At 46.6% G+C, this 25,916-nt stretch overlaps 1 protein-coding gene across 1 annotated transcript in view; it reads left to right on the top strand.

Annotated features, from left to right (window-relative positions):
* SUGP2 (SURP and G-patch domain containing 2) overlaps window positions 1–25,916 on the top strand; it is a gene marked incomplete at its 3' end in the record, with an annotated part of 40,816 nt that continues 14,900 nt past the window's right edge. Inside the window, exons 1-4 of the mRNA XM_080715319.1 lie at window positions 1–127; window positions 9,047–10,648; window positions 16,076–16,196; window positions 23,978–24,465. Coding sequence (XP_080571445.1) covers window positions 7–127; window positions 9,047–10,648; window positions 16,076–16,196; window positions 23,978–24,465 — 2,332 coding nt within the window. The 5' untranslated portion in view covers window positions 1–6. The remainder of the gene's footprint in view (window positions 128–9,046; window positions 10,649–16,075; window positions 16,197–23,977; window positions 24,466–25,916) is intronic.

Raw genomic sequence — 25,916 nt, 5'->3', positions numbered from 1 at the left:
AGAAACATGGCAGCAAGGCGAATTGCACAGGAGACGCTTGATGCTGTATTACAAGAAAAAGCCAAACGATATCATGTGGACCCCAGTGGCGAGACCGTAGGAGAAACTCTTCAGTTTAAAGCTCAAGGTAAAGTGTTTTTGGGAGACAGCTGGGGACAGAGTATTTCAGGGCTAGGACAGGATTTCAGTGCCTTGGGCAAATATGAAATCAGAAACTGCTCTGATCCTTGCACTGCTTTTTATGGTAGTGGGAATAGAACCCAGGGGCATTCTGCCTCCGAGATACACCTCCAGCCCTATTTTTTAATTCTTCCAGGGGCTTTCTACTTCCAGGCTACACTCTCAGACCTATTTTATATTTTATTTGGAAACAGGGTCTCACTAAGTTGCTGAGAGCCTCACTAGATAAGTAGCTGAAGTTGGCTTCAAACTTGTTCCATCCTCCTGTCTCAGCCTTCCAAGTACTGGGATTACAAGTGTGCGCCACCACACCTGGCTTTTTATTCTTTATTTTGAAACAGGGTCTCACTGAGTTGCAAAGGGCCTCGCTAAGTAGCTGAGGCTGGCCTTGAACTTGTGATCCTCCTGTCTCAGCCTCCTGAATGCTGGAATTGCATGTGTCACCACGCACCCGGCCCCCTTTTTTTTTGAAACAGGGTCTCACTAGGTTAATGAGAGTGTTACTACTTCCTGAGGCTGTCCTTGAACTGAGAGTGGAACCCAGGGTCTTGCGTATGGCAAACAAACAATTCTTTGCTACTGACCTACACCCCAGCCCCTGAAGAAAGGTTCCTGAATCCATCTGGCTCCATCCCTACAACTTCTGCTCAGGTTTAAGCTCTTATCAGTTCTTGACTGAAATGGGTCTCTCTGCTTCCGACTTGATTCCCCTCGGGGCATGGAAAATGTCCAGAATCCAGCTACCACTCTCTGCCTCAATCTTCCTGCCCTAATTGTGCCATCCATACCATTATCAGTACCTGGATTACCATGGTAGATTTCTTGCTGGCACATCTGTGCCTAGTTTTGTCACCAGTACTCTCTTCTCTGAACAGCAACCAGTGAGGTCATCCTTCTGCTCAGAACCCTTTGGTGGCTTTTCATGTCACCCATGTAAATTCAGGTCCCATGTGGACCTCACTTTCTGGTACTCTATCACCTCTCCTATCACAGTGGCTTCCTAATTTTGCTGCACTGAGAACATTCTGGGGGCCTTTTAGAAATCTCGATGCCTTGATGAGCGTGGAAGCCCATGCTTATGATCCCAGTTCTTGGGAGGCTGAGACAGGGGAATCAGGTTCGCGACCAGCTTCAGCTGCTAAGTGAGGCCCTCTACAACTCAGTGAAACCTTGTTTAAAAAATAAAGAATAAGCTGGGCGTGGTGGCGCACACTTGTAATCCCAGCGCTTGGGAGGCTGAGACAGGATCACGCAGGTTTGAAGCCAGCCTCAGCTACTTAGGCTCTCAGCAACTTTGTGAGACCCTGTTTCCAAATAAAATACAAAAAAATAGGTCTAGGAGTATAGCCGGGAAGTAGAAAGCCTCTGTGTTCTACCCCCCAGTACCACAAAAAATAAATAAATAAAAAAATAAAGAATAAAGCCGAGTGTGGTGGCGTATGCTTATAATCCCAGAGCTTGGGAGGCAGAGACAGGAGGATCGTACAGGTTCAAAGCCAGCCTCAGCTACTTAGTGAGGCTCTCAGCAACTTAGTGAGACCCTGTTTCCAAATAAAGTATAAAATAGGTCTGAGAGTATAGCCAGGAGGTAGAAAAGCCACTGGGTTCCACCCCCAATACCACCCAAAAAAAAAAGAAAGAAAGAAAGAAAAGAGAAAAGAAAGAAAGAAGGCGAGCCGAGCGTGGTGGTGCACGTTTGTAATCCTAGCATTTGGGAGGCTGAGACAGGAAGATTGCAGTTTGCAAACAACCTCAGCTCCTTAGTGAGAGCCTCTTAATGAGACCCTGTTTAAAAATAAAGAATAAAAAATAGGGCTGGGGGGTATAGCTCGGAGGTAGAATATCCCTGGGGTTCCATTCCTAGTGCTGAAAAAAAAAAAAAAAGAATAAAAAATAGGGCTGGGGATGTAGCTTAGAAGTAGAATGCCCCCGGGTTCAATTCTCAGTACTGGGAAAAAAAGAAAAGAAATCTCCATGCCTAAATCGGGCATGGTGGCACATGCTTATAATCCCAGTATTTGGGAGGCTGGACAGGAAGATTGTGCAGGTTCTAAGCCAGCCTCAGTTACTTAGGCTGTCAGCAACTTGTGAGATTCTGTTTCCAAATAAAAAATATAAAAAATAGAAAGCTCCTTGGTTCCATCCCCAGTACCACACAAAAAGATACATAGAAATCTCCATGCCTGCCTGCCTGGTGTAGCGGCACATGCCTGTAATCCCAGTACTTCCTAGGTATGGTGACACAGGTTTGTAATCCCAGTACTTTAGAAGTTTAGATAGGAAAATCATAGGTTCGAGGCCTGTCTCAGCTACTTAGGCCATTTGCAACTTAGTGAGACCCTGTTTCAAAATAAAAAATAAGGCTGGGGATGTAGCTTGAAGGTAGAATACCCCTAGGTTCAATCCCCAGTACCAAAAAAAAAAAAAAATCCCAGTACTTGAGAGGCTGATACTGGAGGATCATAGGTTTGAGTCTAGACTCAGCAATTTAGCAAGGCTCACAGCAACTTAATGAGATTCTGTTTCCAAACCAAAATATAGGCTGGGCGTGGTGGTGCACACTTGTAATCTCAATACTTGGTAGGTTGAGACAGGATGATCATAGCTTCACAAGCCAGCCTTTGTAACTTAGTGAGGCTCTCAGAAACCTGAGAACCTGTTTTCTTTCTTTTTTTTTTTTTTGGTGGTACTGGGGGTGGAACCCAGAGGCTTTCTACCTCCAGGCTATACTCCCAGACCTATTTTATATTTTATTTGGAAACAGGGTCTCACTAAGTTGCTGAGAGCCTCACTAAGTAGCTGAGGCTGGCTTCGAACCTGTGCGATCCTCCTGTCTCTGCCTCCCAAGTGCGCCACTATGCCCAGCTGAGAACCTGTTTTAAAATAAAGAAATAAAGAGCCGGGCGTGGTGGCGCACGCTTGTAATCCCAGCATTCGGGAGGCTAAGACCTGGAGGATCGCGGTTTGCAGACAGCCTCAGCTACTTAGTGAGGCCCTCTGCAACTCAGTGAGACCCGGTTTCAAAATAAAGAATAAAAAATAGGGCTGGGGATGTAGCTCGGAGGTCAAATGCCCCTGGGTTCCATCCCCAGACCAGCAAAAAAAAAAAAAAAAAAACAAAGAAATAAAAAAGTTGGGCTGGGGGCATAGCTTAGAGGTAGAATTGCTCTAGGTTCAATCCTTAGTACTAAAACAAAAAAACAAAAAAGAATAAATAAAAAATAAAATGGTGCTGAGGGTATAGCTTGGGGGAAGAATACCACTGGGTTCAATCCCCAGCAAGACACACACACACACACACACACACACACACACACACACACACACACAATCTATCTTTCTCTCTCTCTCTCTCTCTCTCTCTCTCTCTCTCTCTCTCTCTCTCACTCACTCACTCAATGCCAAGCCGGATGTGGTGGTACATGCCTGTAATCCCAGTACGTAGGAGGCTGAGACAGGAGGATGGCTGGTTTAAGGACACCCTCAGCAAATAGTGAGACTCTCATCAACCTAGTGAGACGCTGTTTCCAAATAAATAAAGTTGAGCTGGGGGTGTAGCTCCAAGGTAGAATGCCTCTGGGTTCAGTTCCTGTTACCACCAAAAAAAATTTAAAAAGTAACTGAATCTCAATGCCAGGGCCAGGTTACATCCTCATTAATTAAATACGGATGTCCAGGGCTGGAGATCCCCCGCAGACTTCAGTGTGCGCAGGGTTTGGAGGTCACTTTCTACCACTTTGCCTCTTGTTCCCTCTGTTCCCTACTAGGCACATTGGCCCCACTGGTCTCTCCACAGGTCTGTCTATTCCCTCTGTCTGGAAGACGTCCTCTTGACAGGACTGCATTACCTGGCTCCTCATACCAGGCTGCTGCTACTGCTGCTACATACATTGCTGTCAGAGCTGTCCCCTTACCAGGCCCCTCAATGTGAAATTTTTTCTGGGCATTCCTGCCCACTTCGTTTTTGCTCTTAGTATTTACCTGGTACATTTTATATAATTGACTTCGCCAATTGACAAGTCCACTAAAGCTCACTTTTCCCTTCAGTAATTTCAGTGCCTGCCACAGTAGGTGTTCAATAAATGGTCATTGAACAAAATTAACTTGGCTTTGCACAAAAGTTGGGTCTGTAGTCTCAGCCCATAACTACCTCTCTTTCCCTTTTCATTTGATTATTTTACTGGGTTGTACACTCTGATTCAGAAGTTTGAATATCAGAAGCCAGGCATGGGGGCACACCCTGGAAATCCCAGCATTTGGGAGGCTGAGACAGGAGGATCGTGGTTGGCAGACAGCCTCAGCTGTTTGTGATCCTCCTGTCTCAGCCTCTCAAGTACTAGGATTACAAGCATTCTCCACCACGCCTGGTTTATTTTATTCTTTTATTTTGAAATAGGGCCTTGCTGAGTTGCAAAGAACCCTACTAAGCAGATGAGGCTGTCTGCAAACCCTACCTGGCTCTTTTTTCCTTTCTTGCACTTGAGGAGAACAGGGAGACACTATTCATTTTCTATCAGAGTCTGTGTGTGTGTGTGTGTGTGTGTGTGTGTGTGTGTGTGTGTGTGTGTGTGTTTTACTGGGGATAAAACCCATGGGCATTCTACCTTCGAGCTATACTCCTAGCTCTATTTTTTTATTCTTTATTTTGAAACAGGGTCTCATTGAGTTCCAAAGGGCCTCACTAAGTAGCTGAGGCTGTCTGCGAACTGCGATCCTCCTGTCTCAGCCTCCCAAATGCTGGGATGTGTGTGCCACCCGCTTGGCTCCAGGATCTCTCTTAAAATGACTTCCCTTCTAACTCCCCTTTCCCTGCCTCACTCTCTGATTTTTCAGCTGCAGAAACAGTATTAACAGGCTGGCAAACCTTCATTTCAGCCAGATTTGGAACAGGTGCTTGGCTATGATGGGTGTGGTGTCAGCCCAGGCTCCTACCTCATGGTGGCACTGTGGGCCCAGAATTCTCCCTGATAGTCAGTGATCATGGGTAGCCTCTGTAAAACCTTTCTGCTGACCAGCTTGGTGTCATATGCATGTAATGCTAGTACTTGGGAGGCTAGGACAGGAGGATTGTAGGTTCCTGGCCAGCCTCAGCATCTTGTTAAGCTCTCTGCAACTTAGTGAGTCTTTGTCTCAAAGTAAAAGAAAATAAGCCAAGCGTGATGGAGAATGCTTGTAATCCCAGTACTTGAGAGGCTGAGACAGGAGGATCACAGGTTCTGGTCAGGCTAAGATACTTAGTAAGGCCTTCCAAAACTTAGTGAAACTCTGTTTCAAAATAAAGAATAAAAATTTGGGCTGGGAGTGTAGCTAGGAGGTAGAATACCCCTGGATTCAGTCCCTAGTACTACACACATGGAGATAGAATGCCAAGTAAAAAATTATTTTATTATTTTATTATCAATCCCTAGTACTACACACACACACACACAAACAAAACAAAACACAAAAAACCCAGCCAGGTATGGTGGTACACACTTTGTAATCCCATCTTGTGGGAGGTGGAGACTAGAGGATCATGGTTCCCAAGCTGCCTCAGCTATTTGGCGAGGCCCTTTGCAACTCAGAGAGACCCTGTTTCAAAAAAATAAAAAGATTAAAAAATAAGGCTGGTATAGCTCGGAGGTAGAATGTCCCTGGGTTCCATCCCTAGTACCACAAAAAAACAAAAACAAAAAACTTGGAGGTAGAATGCCCCTGGGTTCAATCCCCAGCGCGCGCGCGCGCACACACACACACACACACACACCCCAACGCTGTTTACCGTGAGATAGAAGTGGAAACACAGAAGTATTCCTATTGTAATAAATAGTCCAGATTAACTGGGTATGGTGCAAACACCTGTAATAGCAGTACTTGGGAAGCTAAGATAGAAGGATCTCTGGCTGATCAGCTGCCAGCCTCAGCAACTTATTGAGACCCTTAGCAATTTAGTGAGAGCCTGTTTCAAAATAAAAAATAGACTGGAGCCAGGCGTGGTGGTGCAGGCTTGTAATCCTAGTACTTGGGTGGCTGAGACAGGAGGATCACAGGTTCAATGATAGCCTCAGCAAGTAGTGAGATTCTCATCAATCTAGCAAGACCCTGTTTTAAAATAAAACTAAAATTGGGTTAGGGGTATAGCTTGAAGGTAGAAGGCATCTGTGCTCAATTCCCAGTACCACACACAAACAAAAATAAAAACTAAAATAGGTCTGGGGATGTAGCTCAGAGGTATAATGCCCCTGGATTCAATTCCATATATATATCCATCCATCCATCCGGGTGTAGTGGCTCGCACTTGTAATCCCAGCATTTGGGAGGCTGAGATAGATGGATCTCAGATAACCTCAGCTACTTAGTGAGGCCCTATGCAACTCAGACCCTCTTTAAAAATAAAAGAATAAAAAATCGGGCTGGGGGTGTAACTCAGAGGTCAAATGCCCCTGAGTTCCATCCCCAGTTCCCCCCAAAAAAGTTTAAGCCAGGTGTGGTGTAATCCCACTTGTTTGTAATCCCACTACTTGGGAAACTGAGATAGGAGGATCACTGTTCGGGGTCAGCCTCAGCAATTTCGTGTGACCTTTCGAAATTTAGACCCTGTTTCAAAATAAAGGATAAAAAATTAGGGCTGGGGGTGTAACTCAGAGGTAGAAGGCCCCTGGGTTTAATCCCCAGTACTATAAAAAGAAAAGAAATTCAGGTTAAGCTGGATGTGGTAACACGTGCCTTTAGTCCCAGAAACTAAGGACGTTGAGGCAGTAGGATTTCTTGAGCCCAGGAGTTTGAGACCAGCCTGGGCAGTATAGTGAAACCTTGTCCCTTAAAAAGCCAGGCATGGTGGCACACACTTGTAATCCCAGCATTCAGGAGGCTGAGACAAGAGGATTGCAGTTAGTGGACAGCCTCAGCTACTTAGTGAGGCTCTTTGTAACTCAGTGAGACCCTGTTTCAGAAAAATAATAATATACTGCCGGGCATGGTGGCACACGCTTGTAATCCCCGTGTTTGGGAGGCGGAGAAAGGAGGATCACGCAGATTCGTAGTCAGCCTCGCTGGTTTAAGAGACCCTGTTTCCAAAAAAAAAGAAAAAGGTCTGGGAGTGTAGCCCAGAGGGAGAAGGGCTTCCAGGAACCCCAGTACCACAAAGAAAAAAAAAGAAAAAAAGAAAAATAATAATAATATAAATAGGACTGGGAATGTCGCTTGGAGGAACAATGACCCTGGGTTCCATCCCCAGGACCGCAAAAAAAATAAAAATAAAAAAGAACCCAGGTGTGGTGGTGCACCCTTGTACTCCTAGTACTTGGGAGGCTGAGACGAGAGGATCACAGTTCACAGCTAGCCTCAGCAACTTAATGAGGCCCTCCACAATTTAGTGAGACCCTGTTTCAAAATGAAGAATAAAAAATAGGGCTGGGTGTATAGTTCAGAAGTAGAATACCCCTGCCTGGGTACCATCCCCAGTACCACAAAAAAAAAAAAAAAAAAAAAAAAGAAGAAGAAGAAAGAGAAGGAGAAGAAGAAGAAGGGAGAAGAGGAGGGGGAAGAGGAAGAGGCAGAAAAAGGTCTAGGGTATTTGGTTCCTTTCTTTCAGTGATTGAAATAGTGATTGAAAAGTGATTGAAATAGCTGGGCATGGTGGCGCACGCACGCTTGTAATCCCTGCGCTTGGGAGGCTGAGACAGGAGGATCACACAGGTTCGAAGCCAGCCTCAGCTACTTAGTGAAGCTCTCAGCGACTTAGTGAGACCCTGTTTCCAAATAAAATATAAAATAGGCCTGGGAGTATAGCCTGGAGGTAGAAAAGTCCCTGGGTTCCACCCACAGTACCAAAACAGCAACAACAAAATAAAAAAACCTAAAAGTGATTGTAATGCTGGGCATGATGGCGCATGCTTGTAATCCCAGCATTTGGGAGCCTGAGACTGGAGGATTTTGATTTGCGGACAGCCTCAGCTACTTGGGCCCTTTCCAACCCAGTGAGACCCTGTTTCAAAGTAAAGAAAAAAAAAATAGGGCTGAGGGTGTCACTTGGAGTAGAGTGCCCATGAGTTTCATCCTCAGTACTGCAAAAAAAAAAAAAAAAAAATGCTGGGCGTGGTGGCGCACGCTTATAATCCCCGTGCTTGGGAGACTGAGACAGGAGGACCACACAGGTTCAAAGCCAGCCTCAGCTACTTAGTGAGGCTCTCAGCAACTTAGTGAGACCCTGTTTCCAAATAAAATATAAAAAATAGGTTTGGGAGTATAGCCTGGAGGTAGAAAGCCTCTAGGTTCCACCTCCAGTACCACCAAAAAAAAAAAAAAATCAAAAATAAGCCAGGCATGGTGGCACGTGCTTGTAATCCCAGTACTTGGGAGGCTGAGACAGGAGGATCCCAAGTTTGTGGCCAGCCTCAGCTACTTAGGCCCTCTGCAACTTAGTAAGATCCTGTTTCAAAATAAAGAATAAAAAATAGCAGGGCGTGGTGGCGCACGCTTGTAATCCCAGCACTTGGGAGGCTGAGACAGGAGGATCACGATACGCAGACAGTCTCAGCTACTTAGTGAGGCCCTTTGCAACTCAGTGAGACCCTGTTTCAAAATAAAGAATAAAAAATAGGGCAGGGGGTGTAGCTTGGAGGTCGAATGCCTCTGGGTTCCATCCCAGACCTGCAAAAAGAAAAAGAAAGAAAAAGGCTGGGGGATGCAGCTGAGAGGTAGAATGCCTCTGGGTTCAATCCCCAGTACTGTAAATAAATAAACAAACAAACAATATTGGCAACGATCTGAATTTGCAAAAAACACTAAAGCATATAAGCACCTCTGACTAGTGGTAGATAGATGGTGCATCTGCTTGCAACTTCTGGTCTAAAGTGTTTTGTCTTTTTTGACTCATTTATTTCAGATCGCTTGAGGACAGTCCCAAGATCCAGAGCAGATATGTATGATGATGCTCACAGTGACAGCAGGTACTCCCTTGGTGGGTCTATAGCTCACCCTCGAGAAGCTGGGAGAGAGGGCCTGAGAGGTGATGTGTTTGCAGGACCCTCCTTCCAACTGAACAACCCTACTATCAGTGATGACAGCTATTTTCATAAAGAATGTGGCCGGGACCTTGAATTTGCCCACCCTGACTCGCGGGACCAGCTCTTTGGCCACCGGCAATTGGGACATTTCCATTCTCAGGACTGGAAATTTGCACTCCGTGGCTCTTGGGAGAAAGACTTTGGCCGTCCAGTTTCCCAAGAATCCTCTTGGTCACAGGAGTATAATTTTCGACCTTCTGCTGTCTTGGGGGACTTGGGCTCCTCCAGGCTGATGGAGAAAGAATGTCTAGAGAAGGAAAGTCGGGATTACGAGGTGGACCATCCAGGGGAGGCTGACTCTGTGCCCAGGAGTAGTGGTCAGGGCCAGGCCAGAGGCCACGTCCTAAACATCGTTGATCAGGAAGGCCCCCTCCTAGGAAAGAGGGACACTCAGGGCCTGCTCACAACCAAGGGGAGTGTCGGGAAACTTGTCACACTGAGAAATGTGACCACGAAAAAAGTTTCCACTATAAATCGTATTACTTCCAAAACTCAGGGCACTCATCAAATCCAGAAAAACACAAGTCCTGATGTGACCCTCGGAACAAACCCAGGGACAGAAGACATCCAGTTCCCCACTCAGAAGATCCCTTTGGGGCTCGATCTGAAGAACATTCGGTTCCCCAGAAGAAAGATGAGCTTTGACATCATAGATAAGTCAGATGTTTTTTCAAGATTTGGGATAGAAATAATCAAATGGGCAGGATTCCATACCATAAAAGATGATGTTAAATTTACTCAACTCTTCCAGACTCTCTTTGAACTTGAAACTGAGACCTGTGCTAAAATGCTTGCCTCATTCAAATGCTCCTTAAAACCAGAGCACAGAGATTTTTGCTTTTTTACTATCAAATTTCTAAAGCACTCTGCTTTGAAAACACCCAGAGTTGATAATGAATTTTTAAATATGCTTTTAGACAAAGGTGCTGTGAAGACCAAAAATTGCTTTTTTGAGATTATCAAGCCCTTTGATAAATACATAATGCGGCTTCAGGATCGGCTTCTGAAGAGTGCCACGCCCTTGCTCATGGCCTGCAATGCCTACGAGCTGAGTGTGAAGATGAAGGCCCTTACTAGCCCCTTGGACCTGGCTATCGCCCTGGAGACCAGCAATTCACTCTGCCGGAAGTCTTTGGCCCTTCTGGGACAGACGTTCTCCTTGGCCTCCTCTTTCCGGCAAGAGAAAATCTTAGAAGCTGTTGGTCTCCAAGATATAGCTCCCTCTCCTGCTTCATTTCCAAATTTCGAGGACTCCACTTTGTTTGGGAGAGAGTACATCGACCACCTGAAAGCCTGGCTGCTCACCAGCGGGTGTCCCTTGCGGGTCAAGAAGCCTGAAGTGGAGTGGACAGGAGAGGACAGAGCCGTTCCTCCTGTGAAATCTGAGACTCTGGCCAGGACTGCGAGCAGTCTGCGTGGTGGTGAGGAAGGCAGGGGTGTTGGTATGTGTCCAGGCGTGTTTCCCTGGTTTTGGGTAGTGCCTCCTATATTCTTTGAGATTCTTACACAGAAGTTCTTTAGCCAACTGGAAAAAGATGAGGATTTTAGTAGAAAGCTCTCCAGGCCAGTTGGATGTTTGCCATTCATTCTGAGATTATATATTAGAACTATTCTCCCAGAGAAGTCCTTAGAATGTTTCCAATCAGGCTTCTTTTGAGAATCTGGTGGAAAGCTGTGGCCCTTGCCAGGGCTCAGTTTCACACTACACAGTTTTACCTATATTTTTTCATGAGGGCATCAAAGTTAAGATTCTCTGTGCCAACACCCCCCAAACTCCCCTTCCCCTGACATTAATCGAAAGAATAGAGAACACTGGACACCATCGCTGAGGAGTCCCAGGTGGCCTGAGCACAAGGAGCAAAACTGTCAGACACCAGTTACTCTTGTGCTAGGTTGGAGGGGCTGCACTGAGGAGGTGCAGAGACCGGCTGGGCCATTCCAGGTGGTGGGGACACCTTTCTACCCGCTTCCTTTTCCAGACTCTCCAAAGTCAGTAGATTACTTTAGTACACGTGGTAGCCAATAGATAGGAATAGAAACAATGGGCTCTTGCTTTCCTTCACCCTTTCTCTTGCTCACAGAGACAGAGGTGAAGAGCTGCACAGTCCCCATGCGGCTTGGCTGCTGTGACCAGTGAGGAAGTACTTTCCCCCTAGTGGCTTCTAGCCTCTGCTGCCGCCCGCCAGCAGGGCTTGTCTCCTTCGTCTCTCACTTCCTCCCCACCCCCACTCCACTCCACCTCATCCTTATGGAGCCCTGGCTGCACTAGACAGTGGACAGGTCTCGCCACCCATGACAGCCATGGCCACTCCCTGGGGGGTCCTTCCAAAAGTGAGCCTAGGGTGAAGCCTCACCTCTTCCTCCCTGAAATGCAGGAGCAAGATGCAGTGTAACCGAGACCTTGAGGGACACTGCGGAAGGGAGGGGAAGGCTATCAAAACCCAAAGCAGGCCGGGCGTGGCGGCAACGCTTGTCATCCCCGCGCTTGGGAGGCGGAGACAGGAGGATCGCGCGGGTTCACAGCCAGCCACGCGCTGGCTTAGGAGACCCTGTTTCCAAATAAGAAAATATAAAAAATAGGGCTGGGAGTGTAGCCCGGAGGTAGAAGGGCTTCCAGGAACCCCAGTACACACACACACACACACACACACACACACACCCACACCCACACCCACACCCAAAGCAGCCTACTACCCTCCATGGCGTCATGCAGTGCTGATGGCTGGGGAAAGGCTGCTCTTTGCTCTGTTGCATGATTGTTAAGAGTTCTCACACTGCCTCTCGGAGAGGCTCTCGGGCCAGACATCTGAGGTCATGTGTGATCAGTCCACTGGCCTTGGCTCTGTGTCTGCAGGGCTTGATGACTGTCGACAGGCCCATGCCCGCAGGGGCTACTGAATGGTCATGAGCATGTGGCTGCCCCACACTGTGCCCATTCCTGTTGAAAATGCCAAATGACATCTTCAGGTGGATGTACTGCTTGTTACTGTTTTTCTTTTCTTTCCCTTTCTTTTTCTTCTTTTCTTTTCTTTTTTTTTTTTTTTTTGCGGGTCTGGGGATGGAACCCAGGGACATTCAACCTCCGAGCTACACCCCCTGCCCTATTTTTTATTCTTTATTTTGAAACAGGGTCTCACTAAGTTGCGGAGGGCCTCACTAAGGAGCTGAGGCTGTCCGCGCACCGCGATCCTCCTGTCTCAGCATCCCAAGTGCTGGGATTATACAAGCATGCGCCACCATGCCTGGCTTTTTTTTTTTTTTTTTTTTTTTTTTTGTGATACTGGGAATTGAACTCAAAAGTATGCCTCCATACCCAGCTCTTTTTTTTATTTTCCTTCAAAGGATAAATTCTCAGGAATAGGATCACTGGCCAGAGCCATGACCCCTTGTAGCCTTTTTATAGTCAGCCTCACTAGAGATGACCAAATTCTCAATAATCCCCAAATTTCATTGTCTTTGAAAGCTTTTGGTTTGCACTTCATATTCTTTTGTAAAACCACATAAAATGAGCAGTTCTGAAAAAATGAGAGCCAACAGAGAAGAAAGAAAACACAGGGAAGTGCTTAGCAATAATGTGACATTTGAGGATTAATTTATCCTGTGGAAAGAACACACGCTGGTGTTTGTTTGTTTGTTTGTTTGTTTGTTTTGGTGGTACTGGGGGGTGGAACCCAGAGGCTTTCTACCTCCGGGCTATACTCCCAGACCTATTTTATATTTTATTTGGAAACAGGGTCTCACTCAGTTGCTGAGAGCCTCACTCAGTAGCTGAGGCTGGCTTCGAACCTGTGTGATCCTCCTGTCTCAGCCTCCCAAGCGCGGGGATTACAAGAGTGCGCCACTATGCCTGGCCACACTGGTGGATTTAAAATCACAAGAGTGATTTTAAATAAGCTCAGCCAAGCCGGGCATGGTGGCGCACGCTTGCTATCCCAGTATTCAGGAGGCTGAGACAAGAGGATTGCAGTTCATGGACAGTCTCACTACTCAGTGAGGCCCTGTTTCAAAATAAAGGATAAAAAAATAGGACTAGGGGGTGTAGCTCAGAGGTAGAATACCCCTGGGTTCCATCCCCAGTGCCGCAAAATAAATAAATAAATAAATAAATAAATAAATAAATAAATAAATAAGCTCAGCCAGGCAATATGACACACCTGTGATCCCAGTTCTGGGAAGGCTGAGGAAAGAGGAGCGCTTGAGTCCAGAAGTTCAAGGCCAGTCAGGGCAACATAGTGAGAGCTTATATCAAACAATAAAGGAGGCCCAAAGCTGGGCGTCATGGTGCACACTTGTAGTCCCAGTACTTGGAGGCTTAGACTAGAGGATCTCAGGTTTGAGGCCAGCCTCAGCTACTTAGGCCCTCAGCAACTTAATGAGATGCTGTCTCAAAATAAATAATAAAAAATAGGGCTGATAGTGTAGCTCGGAGGTTGAATGTCCCTGGGTTCAATCCCCAGTACCGCAAATAAAATAGGCCCAAAGAGACTGGGGGTAGAGCTTGGTGGTGGAGTGCTTGCCTAGCCCAAGCAAGGCCCTGGGTTTAATCCCCAGTGCTACAGACAGTAAATAAAATATATTCAAAGCTGCAAGGCAAGCCGGGCGTGGTGGCACACGCTTGTAATCCCAGCATTCAGAAGGCTGAGACCGGAGGATCGCCGTTCACAGACAGCCTCAGCTACTTAGTGAGGCCCTTTGCAACTCAGTGAGACCCTGTTTCAAAATAAAGAATAGAAAATAGGGCAGGAGGTGTGGCTTGGAGGTTGGATGCCCCTGGGCTCCACCCCCAGACCCGCAAAAAAAAAATCTGCAAGTCAGGCACAGGCAGTAACAGGCCATACATTTATTCATAGCACAAACTGGAAAATCTCTCGTTCAAGAGTGAGTTTAATTAAATGAGCAAATAGACCATTCTGTGTTATTAAAGCCAGCAAATCTAGGATGCCAAACAGACATTACTTGAGGGAACTTGCCCTTCTGTGCTACTGGTGGCCTTATAAATTTACACAGACTGGTGGAAGTACACACTTCTAAAATGTTTTTCTTGTACCCGGGCATGGTGGCGCTCGCTTGTAATCCCAGATGTTAGGAGGCTGAGATGGGAGGATCGAAGCCAGCCTCAGCTACTTAGTGAGGCTCTCAGCTACTTAGCGAGACCCCGTTTCCAAATAAAATATAAAATAGGTCTGGGAGTATAGCCTGGAGGTAGAAGGCCTCTGGGTTCCACCCTCAGTACCACCAAAAAAAAAAAAAAGTTTTTCTTTTCATACATTTAGCAATTTTTTTGTGTGAATCCCTAACCTGGAGCCATTGACTTTTTTTTTCTTGTAGTGTTGGGGTTAGAACCCAAGGCCTTGCTAGGGTTCTTTTCTATACTAAGCAAGTGCCCTACCACTGAACTGCTCCCCCAGTCCTTACTCTTTCCTGTGGGAATTAGTGTGTGTGTGTGTGTGTGTGTGTGTGTGTGTGTGTGTGTGTGTATTCCCTTCCTCATTAGGAAACGTGTATTTTTCTTTTCTGTAGTGCTGAGGGTAGGACAGTGTTAGGTGTTTTACCACTAAACTACAGCCCCAGCCCTTATTTAAATTTTATTTTGAGAAAGGGTCTCGCTATGTTGCACAGGTTGGCCTCGAGCCAGCAGTCACCCAGCCTCAGCCTCCGAAGTTGCTGGGATTACAGCTATGCACCACAGGACCTGACTTGGATCTTTTTATTTTATTTTATTTTATTTTTGCGGTACTAGGGATGAAGCCCAGGGACATTCTACCTCTGAGTGACACCCCCAGCCCTAATTTTTTATTTTTATTTTTTTTGGTGGTACTGGGGTTCCTGGAAGCCCTTCTACACTCCCAGACCTATCTTTTATATTTTTTTAAATTTGGAAACAGGGTCTCTTAAGCCAGCGAGGCTGGTTTCGAACCTGCACAATCCTGTCTCTGCTTCCCAAGCGCAGGGATTACAAGCGTGCACCACCATGCCCGGCTCTTCTTTATTTTTGAAACAGGGTCTCACTGAGTTGCAAAGGAGCCTCACTAAGTAGCTGAGGCTTTCCACAAACCTCCATCCTCTGGTTTCCACCTCTCGAATGTTGGGATTATGATGGTGTGTCACCACGCCCGGCTGGATTTTTTTTTTTTTTTTTTTCTGCGGGTCTGGGGATGGAACCTAGAGGCATTTGACCTCTGAGCTATAGCCCCTGCCCAATTTTTATTCTTTATTTTGAAACAGGGTATCATTGAGTTGTGAATGGCCTCACTAAGTAGCTGAGGCTGTCTGCAAACCACAATCCTCCAGTCTCAGCCTCCCAAATGCCAGGATTACAAGCGTGCGCCACCACGCCCAGCTTGGATCTTTTTTTTAAATTTATTTTATGTGCTGGGTATGGTGGCATATGCCTCTAATTCCAAAGAGGCTAAGGGTATAGCTCAGAGGTAGAATGCTCCTGGGTTCAGTCTCCAGTATCACAAAAAAGTGTGTTTTATATCTTTCCTTTTTTTTTTTTTTGGTGGTACTGGGGTTCCTGGAAACCCTTCTACCTCCGGGCTATACTCCCAGACCTATTTTATACTTTTTTTTTTTTTTTTAATTTGGAAACAGGGTCTCTTAAGCCAGGGCGGCTGGCTTTGAACCTGCGCAATCCTCCTGTCTCAACCTCCCAAGCGCGGGGATTACAAGCGTACACCACCACGCCCAGCAATTTTCTTCTTTTCAGTGCTGATGTTTTATATATGAGGGTTTTGGTTGCCAGTTCCTCCTTAGGTTCAGTGTAAAGCCCTAGCTCACTCTCCTAGTCTTTCCAGGATGCACGTGGTCCAGTGTGTTTCTCAGAAAAGCCATTCTGTGTGTTCCAGCAATCCCCCAACGAGCGGATCGCAAGGTGGTGGACACCATTGACCAGCTTGTCACACGCATTGTTGAAGGCACTCTATCTCCCAAAGAGAGATCTCTCCTCCAGGAGGACCCTGCTTACTGGTAGGTCCTTCAGTTCTGACCATGCTAACCCTCCCCTAGAGCATTCTGCTGGTGCTGAAGACAGAAGCTAAGATTCTGTGTTGAGCAGCAGTGTCACCCAGAGGGAGGAGCCCCAGGCCAGGTTCAGTAACAGGCAGCGCCTAGTCCCCACTGTGCCATTTGAGGGCACGGTGCAGCATGCGTGCGAGAGCACACAGTACACTGAGTGATGTGTCGTAATAATCTTTTGCAACTTCTGTTTTCTTTTTCTTTTCCTTTTTTTTTTGGGGGGGGGGTGTCTGGGGATGGAACCCAGGGGCATTCTACCTCCAAGCTACACCCCCAGCCCTTCTTATTTATTTATTTTTGAAACAGGGTCTCACTAAGTTATGCAGGACCTCGCTCAGTAGCTGAGGCTGTACGCGAACTGCATCTTCTAGTCTCAGCCTCTTGAATGCTGGGATGACAAGCATGCGCTACCATGCCCAGCAGTTTTTTTGCAACTTCTAATGTCTATTACACTGTGCTTTCCTTTTTGCCTTCCTGCCTCTTGTGCACAAAACAGCACTGTAACATTACAGTTTGCATCATAAATATGATACCTGTGTTTTACAGTAAAGGCAAACAAGATCCGGATGTAGTGGCACACACTTGTAATCCCAGTACTTGAGAGGCTGAGAATGGAGGATCACAGGCTCACACACAGCTTCAACTACATAGTGAGACCCTCTACAACTTAGTGAGACCCTGTTTCAAAATAAAGAATAAAAAACAGAGCCGGGCATGGTGGCACACACTTGTAATCCCCACGCTTGGGAGGCAGAGAGAGGAGGATTGCACTGGTTCAAAGCCAGCCTCACTGGCTTAAGAGACCCTGTTTCCAAATAAAAATATAAAAAATAGGTGTCTGGGAGTGTAGCCTGGAGGTAGAAGGGTTTCCAGGAACCCCATTACCACCAAAAAAAAAAAAAAAAAAAAAAAAACCAGAGCCGGGTGTGGTGGCGCACGGTTGTAATCCCAGCATTTGGGAGGCTGAGACCAGAGGATCACGGTTCGCGGACAGCCTCAGCTACTTAGTGAGGCCCTCTGCAAACTCAGTGAGACCCGGTTTCAGAATAAAGAATAAAAAATAGGGCAGGGGGTGTAGCTCGGAGGTCGAATGCCCCTGGGTTCCATCCCCAGGTCCGCAAAAAAAAAAAAAAAAAAAAAAATGCATTCACTGCTAGGTACAGTGGTATACCCTATAATTTCAGCACTTGAGACAGGAGAATCTCGGGTTGGATTCCAGCCTCAGCAACTTAGCAAGACCCCCAACAATTTAGTGAGACCCTATTTCAAAATAAAAGGGGGCTAGAAACCAGCACCAACAATATAAAACTTGGATCTAAACCACTTCTGAGTGAAAGGAGCCAGACTTGAAATGAGAAGCTGAGCGTGGTAGTGCACGCCTATAATCCCAGTACTTGGGAAGCTGAGACAGGAGGATCACAGTTTCAAGGCCAACCTCAGCAACTTAGTGGAGGCCCTCTGCAACTTAGACCCTGTTTCAAAATAAAACAAAATAGAGCTTGAGGTATAGCTCAGAGTTAGAATGCCCTGTGTTCAATACCCAGTACCCCAAAAAGAAAAAGAAATGAAAAACATCCAGAAGAAAGCAACAGGTACACACTATTCCCCAGGGACACTTAGGAGGGAGTGAGACTGCAAGAGCCACTGAGTGAGGCCCTCTGCGACTCAGTGAGACCCTGTTTCAAAGTAAAGAATGAAAAATAGGGCTGGGGTGGAGCTCGGAGGGAGAGTGCCCCTGGCTTCCATCCCCAGGACCACAAAAATGAATAATAAAAAAGTAGATGCCGGGCGTGGTGGCACACACTTGTAATCCCCAGGCTTGGGAGGCGGAGACAGGAGGATCGTGCATGTTCAAAGCCAGCCACCCTGGCTTAAGAGACCCTGTTTCCAAATAAAATATAAAAAATAGGTCTGGGAGTGTAGGCCGGAGGTAGAAGGGCTTCCAAGAATCCCGGTACCACCAAACAAACACACCAAACAACAAACAAACAAACAAAAAGTAGTAGGGATGGAGAGCTCTGGCTGAGCTAATTCTAAGAACTGGAGCAAACGAGAGCAGTTCAGAGGCACCAGGAGGAGGACTGACAGGAATGAGAAGCTGAGAGTGAAATGGAAAACAAAATATATAGTGCTCTGGGGAAAAAAAAACTGGTTGTGTCAGCTGTGTTGCACACCTGTCATCCCAGCAACTCAGGAGGCTGAGGTAGGTTTGCAAGTTCAGGGCCAGCCTAGGGAATTTATTTAGCACACCCTGTCTCAAAATACTGAGTAGGCCAGGGCTGAAGCTCTGTGGTAGAGTGCTTGCCTGGTGCATGCAAGGCCCTGGGTTGAACCTTAGTACTACAAAGCAAAACAAAATAAAAATATTCACATGGTATCTGAATGTGATAAAATCTCTGCAGATCAGATATGTTCAGGGAAAAAAAACTGCATGTCTGAAAAGTGGACAGACTGTTTTTTGGTACTGGGTTGTTTTTGTTTGTGCAGTACTGGGGATGGAACCCAGGGGCATTCACCCTATTTTTTATTCTTTTATTTTGAAACAGGTTCTCATTGAGTTGCAAAGGGACTCACTTAAGTAGCTGAGGCTGTCCTCAGCTACTGCAGTCCTCTTGTCTCAGCCTCCCAAATTCTGGGATTAAAAGCATGTGCCACCAAGCCAGGCTAGACTTTGTTTTCTCATCATGGTATAAACAATACAATATAAACTGGGAGTGCCGGGCGAGGTGGCGCACGCTTATAATCCCCGCGCTTGGGAGGCAGAGACAGGAGGATCGCGCAGGTTCGAAGCTAGCCGCGCGTGCTGGCTTAGGAGACCCTGTTTCCAAATAAAAATGTAAAAATAGGTCTGGGAGTGTAGCCCGGAGATAGAAGGGCTTCCAGGAACCCCAGTACCACCAAAAAGAAAGAAAGAAAAAACTGGGAGTGATGGCACATGTCTGTAATCCCAGTGTTTGGGAGACTGAGACAGGAAGATGGCAAGTTTAAGGCCAGCCTCACCAACTTAGTGAGACCCTGTTTTTAAAAAAAAAGTTTCCAGGCGTGTTGGTGCACACTTGTAATCCCCGCGCTTGGGAGGCAGAGACAGGAGGATCGCGCAGGTTTGAAGCCAGCTGTGCTGACTTAAGAGACCCTGTTTCCAAATTTTTTTATAAAAAGTATAAAAATAGGTCTGGGAGTATAGCCCGGAGGTAGAAGGGTTTCCAGGAACCCCAGTACCACCAAAAAAAAAAAAAAAAAAAGGCAGGGCTGGAAGCCAGGGCTTTTGGCACATACTTATAATCCTAGTACTTAGAAGGCTAAGACAGGAGGATCACAGGTTTCCAGTCAGCCTCAGCAATTTGGCCAGGCTTCTGCACTTTAGTGAGATCCTGTTTCAAAAAGATAAGTGGGTAGGCCGGGCATGGTGGCACACTCTTGTAATCCCCGCGCTTGAGAGGCTGAGACAGGAGGATCACACAGGTTCGAAGCCAGCCTCAGCTACTTAGTGAGGCTCTCAGCAACTTAGTGAGACCCTGTTTCCAAATAAAATATAAAAGGTCTGGGAGTATACCCCGGAGGTAGAAAGCCTCTGGATTCCACCCCCAGTACCACCAAAAAAAAAAAAAAAAAAGATAAGTGGGTAGCTGGGCAGAGTGGCACACACTTGTAATCCTAATATTTGAGAGACTGAAAAGGGAGGAACACAGGTTCTCAGCCAGCCTCAGCTACTTAGTGAGGCCCTCTGCAACTTAGTGAAACCGTGTTTCAAAATAAAGAATAAGCTGGGCATGGTGGCACACACTTGTAATCCCCATGCTTGGGAGGCTGAGACAGGATTGAACCGGTTCGAAGCCAGCCTCAGCTGCCTTAAGAAACCCTGTTTCCAAATAAAATATAAAATAGAGCTGGGCGTGGTGGCGCACGCTTGTAATCCCAGCATTCGGGAGGCTGAGACCGGAGGATCGCAGTTCGCAGCCAGCCTCAGCTACTTAGTGAGGCCCTTTGCAACTCAGACCCTGTTTCAAAAGAAAGAATAAAAAATTGGGCAGGGGGTGTAGCTCGGAGGTTAAATGCCTCTGGGTTCCATCCCCAGACCCCCAAAAAAAAAAAAAAATATATATATATATATATATATATGTCTGGGAGTGTAGTTCGGAGATAGAAGGCCCCTGGATTCCATCCCCAGTACCACAAAATAAATAAATAAATAATTAATTAGGGCCGGGCGTGGTGGCGCACGCTTGTAACCCCCACACTTGGAGGTGGAAACAGGAGGATTGTGCAGGTTTGAAGCCAGCCTCACTGGCTTAAGAGACCCTGTTTCCAAATAAAAATATAAAATAGGCCTGGGAGTGTAGCCAGGAGAAGGGTTTCCAGGAACCCCAGTACCACCAAAAAAAAAAAAATTAGGGCTTTTGATGTACCTTGGGGGTAGAATGCCCCTGGGTTCAATCCCCAGTACTGCAACAAAAAAACAAGGGGGCTGGAGGATATAATTCAGTGGTACAGCGCCCTTGGGTTCAATCCCTAATACCCATATGCGTGCACACACATACACACACATGCAATATAACAGTGATTTATAGAGTGTTTATATTCTACTAGGTTGGCTAGGGTTTTTTTGTTGTTGTTGTTTCTTTCTTTCTTTCTTTCTTTGTTTTTAAGGTACTGGGGATGGAATACTTAGAGGCATTCTACCTCTGAGCTACACCCCCAGCCATATTTTAAAATGTTATTTACTTATTTTTGTTTTTTGCTGTACTGCGGATGGAACCAGGTACTGGGGATGGAACCAGGAACTTAGGTTGATGAGTCTCACTGCTAGCTGAGGCTGTCCTTGAACCTGTGACCCTCCTATCTCAATCTCCCAAGTACTTGGATTAATTACAGATGTATGCCATCTGTTTTATTTATTTATTTACTTTTCCCAGGTCTGGGGATGGAACCCAGGGGCATTTGACCTCTGAGCTACAGTCCCTGCCCTATTTTTTATTCTTTATTTTGAAACTGGATCTCACTGAGTTGCAGAGGGCCTCACTAAGTAGCTGAGGCTGTCTATGAACCACAATCCTCCGATCTCTATTTTTATTTTGAAATAGGGCCTTGCTAGGTTGTAAGTCTCTCTACTTTCTGAGGCTGTCCTTGAGCCTGCGGTCTTCCTGTTTCAGCCTCCCAAGTACTGGGATTTCAGGCGTGCGCCACCACACCTGGCTTCTTTTGTCTGCAGACTTTGGATCATTGAATCATATAAAACGGATGGCGTGAGCCGGGCGTGGCGGCACACACTTGTAATCCCAGGATTCAGGAAGGTGAGACAGGAAAATCGCAGTTCACTGACAGCCTCAGCTTCTTAGTGAGGCCCTCTGCAACTTAGTGAGACCCTGTTTCAAAATAAAGAATAAAAAATAGGGCAGGGGATGTAGCTCGGAGGTTGAATGCCCCTGGGTTCCATCCCTAGACCCGCAAGGGGGGGGGGAGAAATATATATATATATGTATATATACACACACACATATACATATACATAGGGCTGGGGGTGTATCTCAGAGCCCTATTTATTATTTATTATTATTTAGTAATAATATAAATAAAAATAGGGGTGAGGAATGTGTAGCTCAGAGGTAGACTGCTCCTGGATTTTATACACCAATACCACCAAAAAAAAAAAAATTCTACAGATGATTGCATGTAACTTCTGTGCGAATTCGATACCTTTTTTTTTTTTTTAATTTATTTTTGGTGGTACTGGGGTTCTTGGAAGCCCTTCTACCTCCGGGCTACACTCCCAGACCTATTTTTACATGTTTTATTTGGAAACAGGTCTCCTAAGCCAGCGCTGCTAGCTCCGAACCAGCGCGATCCTCCTGTCTCTGCCTCCCAAGTGCGGGGATTACAAGCGTGTGCCACCACACCCGGCCCTTCGATACCATTTTATAAAGGATTTGAACATTTGTGGGTTTGGTATCTGTGGAAGTCCTAGAACTCTGAGGATACTGAAGGAACAGCAGTTTATAAATGATGTGAAATATCCCTCTCCATACTCCTTTCTATCCTATTCCCCAGAATTAATTATTGTTTGGTTTATATTTTTTCAAACTATGGTGGAAATAAGTAGGCATGAACATGTGTGCCGGGAGCAATTGAGTAACACCTGTTGACGTGTTTTTTTGTAGCTTGCCATCTGCTGGCCATATTACATATTATGAATGTGTGTGTGATACTGGGAATTGAACCCAGGGGTGTTCTAACTCTGAGCTACAACCCCCCGCACTTTTTTTTTTTTTTTTTTTTTTTTTTTTGGCGGGTCTGGAGATGGAACCCAGGGGCATTTTGACCTCCAAGCTACACCCCCTGCCCTATTTTTTATTCCTTATTTTGAAACAGGATCTCACTAAGTTGCAGAGGACCTCACTAAGTAGCTGAGGCTGTCCACGAACCATGATCCTCTGGTCTCAGCCTCCCAAATGCTGGGTTTACAAGTGTACACCACCACTCCCTGCTTCTTTTTTCTACTATTGGTGTGATTATGACCATGAGTCATATGAGTTCGTGGCTGGGGCATAATCTCCCCATCGCATCCCCATGGGTCTGTTAGACCTGCCGTAGCACAGTGGAATGCTTACCCAGTGCTCAGCCTGGTGGAACTGTTTGCAGGGCATCATTTCTGCTGCTGTGGTGCTGGTGGCATAACATACTGTCAGGCCTGCAGCCCCAGGCTCCAATGTAACTGCTTTGTGTTACAAGGCCCCAAGAGCAGCCAGGTTTGGTGGCACACACATGTAATCCCAGTACTGGTGGGTTGCAGATTCGAGACCAGCCTCAGCAACTTAGCCCTCCGTAACACAGACCCTGTTTCAAAATATAAAAAATAAAATAGGGCCAGGAGTATAGCTCAGAGGTAAATTGCCCCGAGTTCAACCCCCATACCACAAAATGTTAAATAAGAGAATAAAATAGAGCTAGGGGTAGAGCACAAAAGTAGAATGCCTCTGAGTTCAACCCCAGTATCAAAAAAGAAAAAAGCTGGGTGTGGTGGCACACGCTTGTAATCCCAGCATTTGGGAGGCTGAGACCGGAGGATCGCGGTTCGCAGACAGCCTCAGCTACTTAGTGAGGCCCTCTGCAACTCAGTGAGACCTGGTTTCAAAATAAAGAATAAAAAATAGGGCAGGGGGTGTAGCTCGGAGGTAGAATGCCCCTGGGTTCCATCACCAGACCTGCAAAAAGAAAAAAGAAAAGAAAAAAAGCTAAAAAGCCCCATGAGCTGTGAGCTCCCTCAGGGATATGGGTGATGGAAATCAAGAATGAATTCAGCCAGGCGTAATGGCACACGGTTGTAATCCCAGCATTTGTGAGGCTAAGACAGGAGGATTGCAGTTTTTGGACAGCCTCAGCTATTTAGTGAGGACTTTTACAACTCAGTGAGACCCTGTTCAAAATAAAGAAAAAAAATAGGGCTGGGGTGTAGCTTGGAAGTAGAATGTCCCTGGGTTCCATCCCCAATACTGCAATAAAAATAAAATAAGGCTATGGGTGTAGCTCGAAGGTCGAATGCCCCTAGGTTCCATCCCCAGTACCGAATTTAAAAAATAAAAATCAGCCAATGCATGGGCAAAAATTTCAGGGGTCCTGTGGTTACCCTAAGGAGAGTGGGAGTCCTCATTGAGCCACAAGGAGCCCACCACTTAGAAAGGCTTTACAGGAACATGGTGTTTTCACAACTGTCCTTCTATGCTCATCTTGTCATATAGGTTTTTGTCTGATGAAGACAGCCTGGAGTATAAATATTACAAACTTAAGTTGGCAGAGACTCAGCGGGTGAGCCAGACCTTGCAAGGACCTGACCGGAAGCCGACCTCGGCTGAGTGTGCGGTGCGGGCCATGCTGTACGCTCAGGCGGTTCGAAGCCTCAAGAAGAGACTCCTCCCATGGCAGAGGCGGCGGCTTCTCCGTGCCCAGGGGCTCCGGGGCTGGAAGGCCAGGAGAGCGACCACTGGGACCCAGACCCTCCTGTCCTCGGGCACCAGGCTGAAACACCAGGGCCGGCAGGCTCCAGGCTCCTCACAAGCAAAGCTGTCTCTGCCAGACGCAGACAGTGCTGCCAGAGACTTCCCAGCAGACCCAGCCAGAAGCTCCCATCAGGGCCCCAGCCCAGAAGCCTCGGGCCTATCCCCTAGGCCAGCAGGGAAGGATATATCGGAAGCCCCTCACATCTCCTCTACCTGCGCAGTTGCTGATGGTGAGTGCTTACTGCTGACCCTTCCTCTGGATCCCATCCTGACTCTAACCTCAGGGTTCTCTTCAGGATGGGTAGTGCAGTGCTCAGGGGCCTGGGCAGCAGTAGCCATAGGGGCCTGGCCAGGGCCAGCACTGCGGAGCACTTCTGTCTTGCTTCTCTGGAGGTCCCCAGGTGAGTCCAACCATCTTGTCCTGTCCAGAGGGTTAGCTGATGTGAGGTGCTTCCCAGTAGGGTTCTAATGTCAAGGCAGCCCGTCTGCACCCTGTGCTTGTGATCCTACTCGGTATCTCCAGGGGACTGCTTGCAAGACCCCCACAGATACTAAAACCCATCGCTGCCCAAGTCTCTTCTAGAAGGTGGCATAGCATTTGCAGGAACCTAAATATCCTCTCATAGACTAACTCATCTCTGAAGTACTTTTAAAACCGAATACAACAAAAATGCTATGTAAATAGTTGTTTATACTATATTATTTAGGGAATGAGGATGAGGAAAAAATCTCTATGTGTTTATTATAGATGGAGTTTTTTTTTAGTATTTCTGTTTGGTGTGATGGGGAAGAGGATACTAGGGATAGATCACAGGGTACTTTACCACTAAGCTACTTCTGTAGCTTTTTTTTTTTTTTTTTTTTTTTTTTTTTTTGCTGTACTGGGGATGGAACCCAGGGGCATTCTACTTCCGAGCTACACCCCCAGCCCTATTTTTTTTTTCTTTATTTTAAAACAGGGTCTCACTGAGTTGCAAAGGGGCCTCACTAAGTAGCTGAAGCTGGCTGCGAACCGTGATCCTCCTGTCTCAGCCTCCCAAATGGTGGGATTACAAATGTGCGCCACCACGCCTGGCTTCTGTAGTTCTTAAGGTGATGTGGAAGTCCTTATGTGTGTGTGGTACTGGGGATTGCACCCAGGTGTGTTTCACCTCTGAGATACATCCCAGCCCAATTTATTTTGAAACAGCTTAGGGCATCACTAAGTTGCCTAAGCGATCCTCCTATCTCAGCCTCTCAAGTGCTGAGCATATAGGCATGTGTCACCACACCTATCTGTTGATTTTTGTGTGTGTGTGGTACTGGGGATTGAACTCAGAGCATCACACATGCTAGGCGCCCGGAGTCCTCTGAGTATTTTCAATGTACAGTTGGCTGAATCCACAAGTGCAGAAGCTCTGGCACAGAGGGCTGACTGTGTGCCTGCCCTTCTCTTTCTCCCTCCTCCTCACCTGACCATTGTGGTTCCCTGCTCAGCTTAACTGACCTGCCAGCTTCTGAGTTGACTAACTTAATCCTCTGCTTCTCCGGGTTGCCCTAAGCCATACCTTCTCTTGTATGCAGGGCCCACCCTCTGCCTCGTGCTGCCCCTCAGCCCTAGTTGGGAATTCAGAGAGGAAAACACTCAATTCCTACCTTCTTTGCTGGTCACTCTGTTGGGAACTGCTCTACACTGTTGCTT

This window comes from Muscardinus avellanarius (genome assembly GCF_963383645.1).
Source record: "Muscardinus avellanarius genome assembly, chromosome: 18".
NCBI lineage: Eukaryota > Metazoa > Chordata > Mammalia > Rodentia > Gliridae > Muscardinus > Muscardinus avellanarius.
The sequence above is the reverse complement of the archived record's forward strand: the minus strand, read 5'-3'. Positions and strand labels throughout refer to the sequence as shown.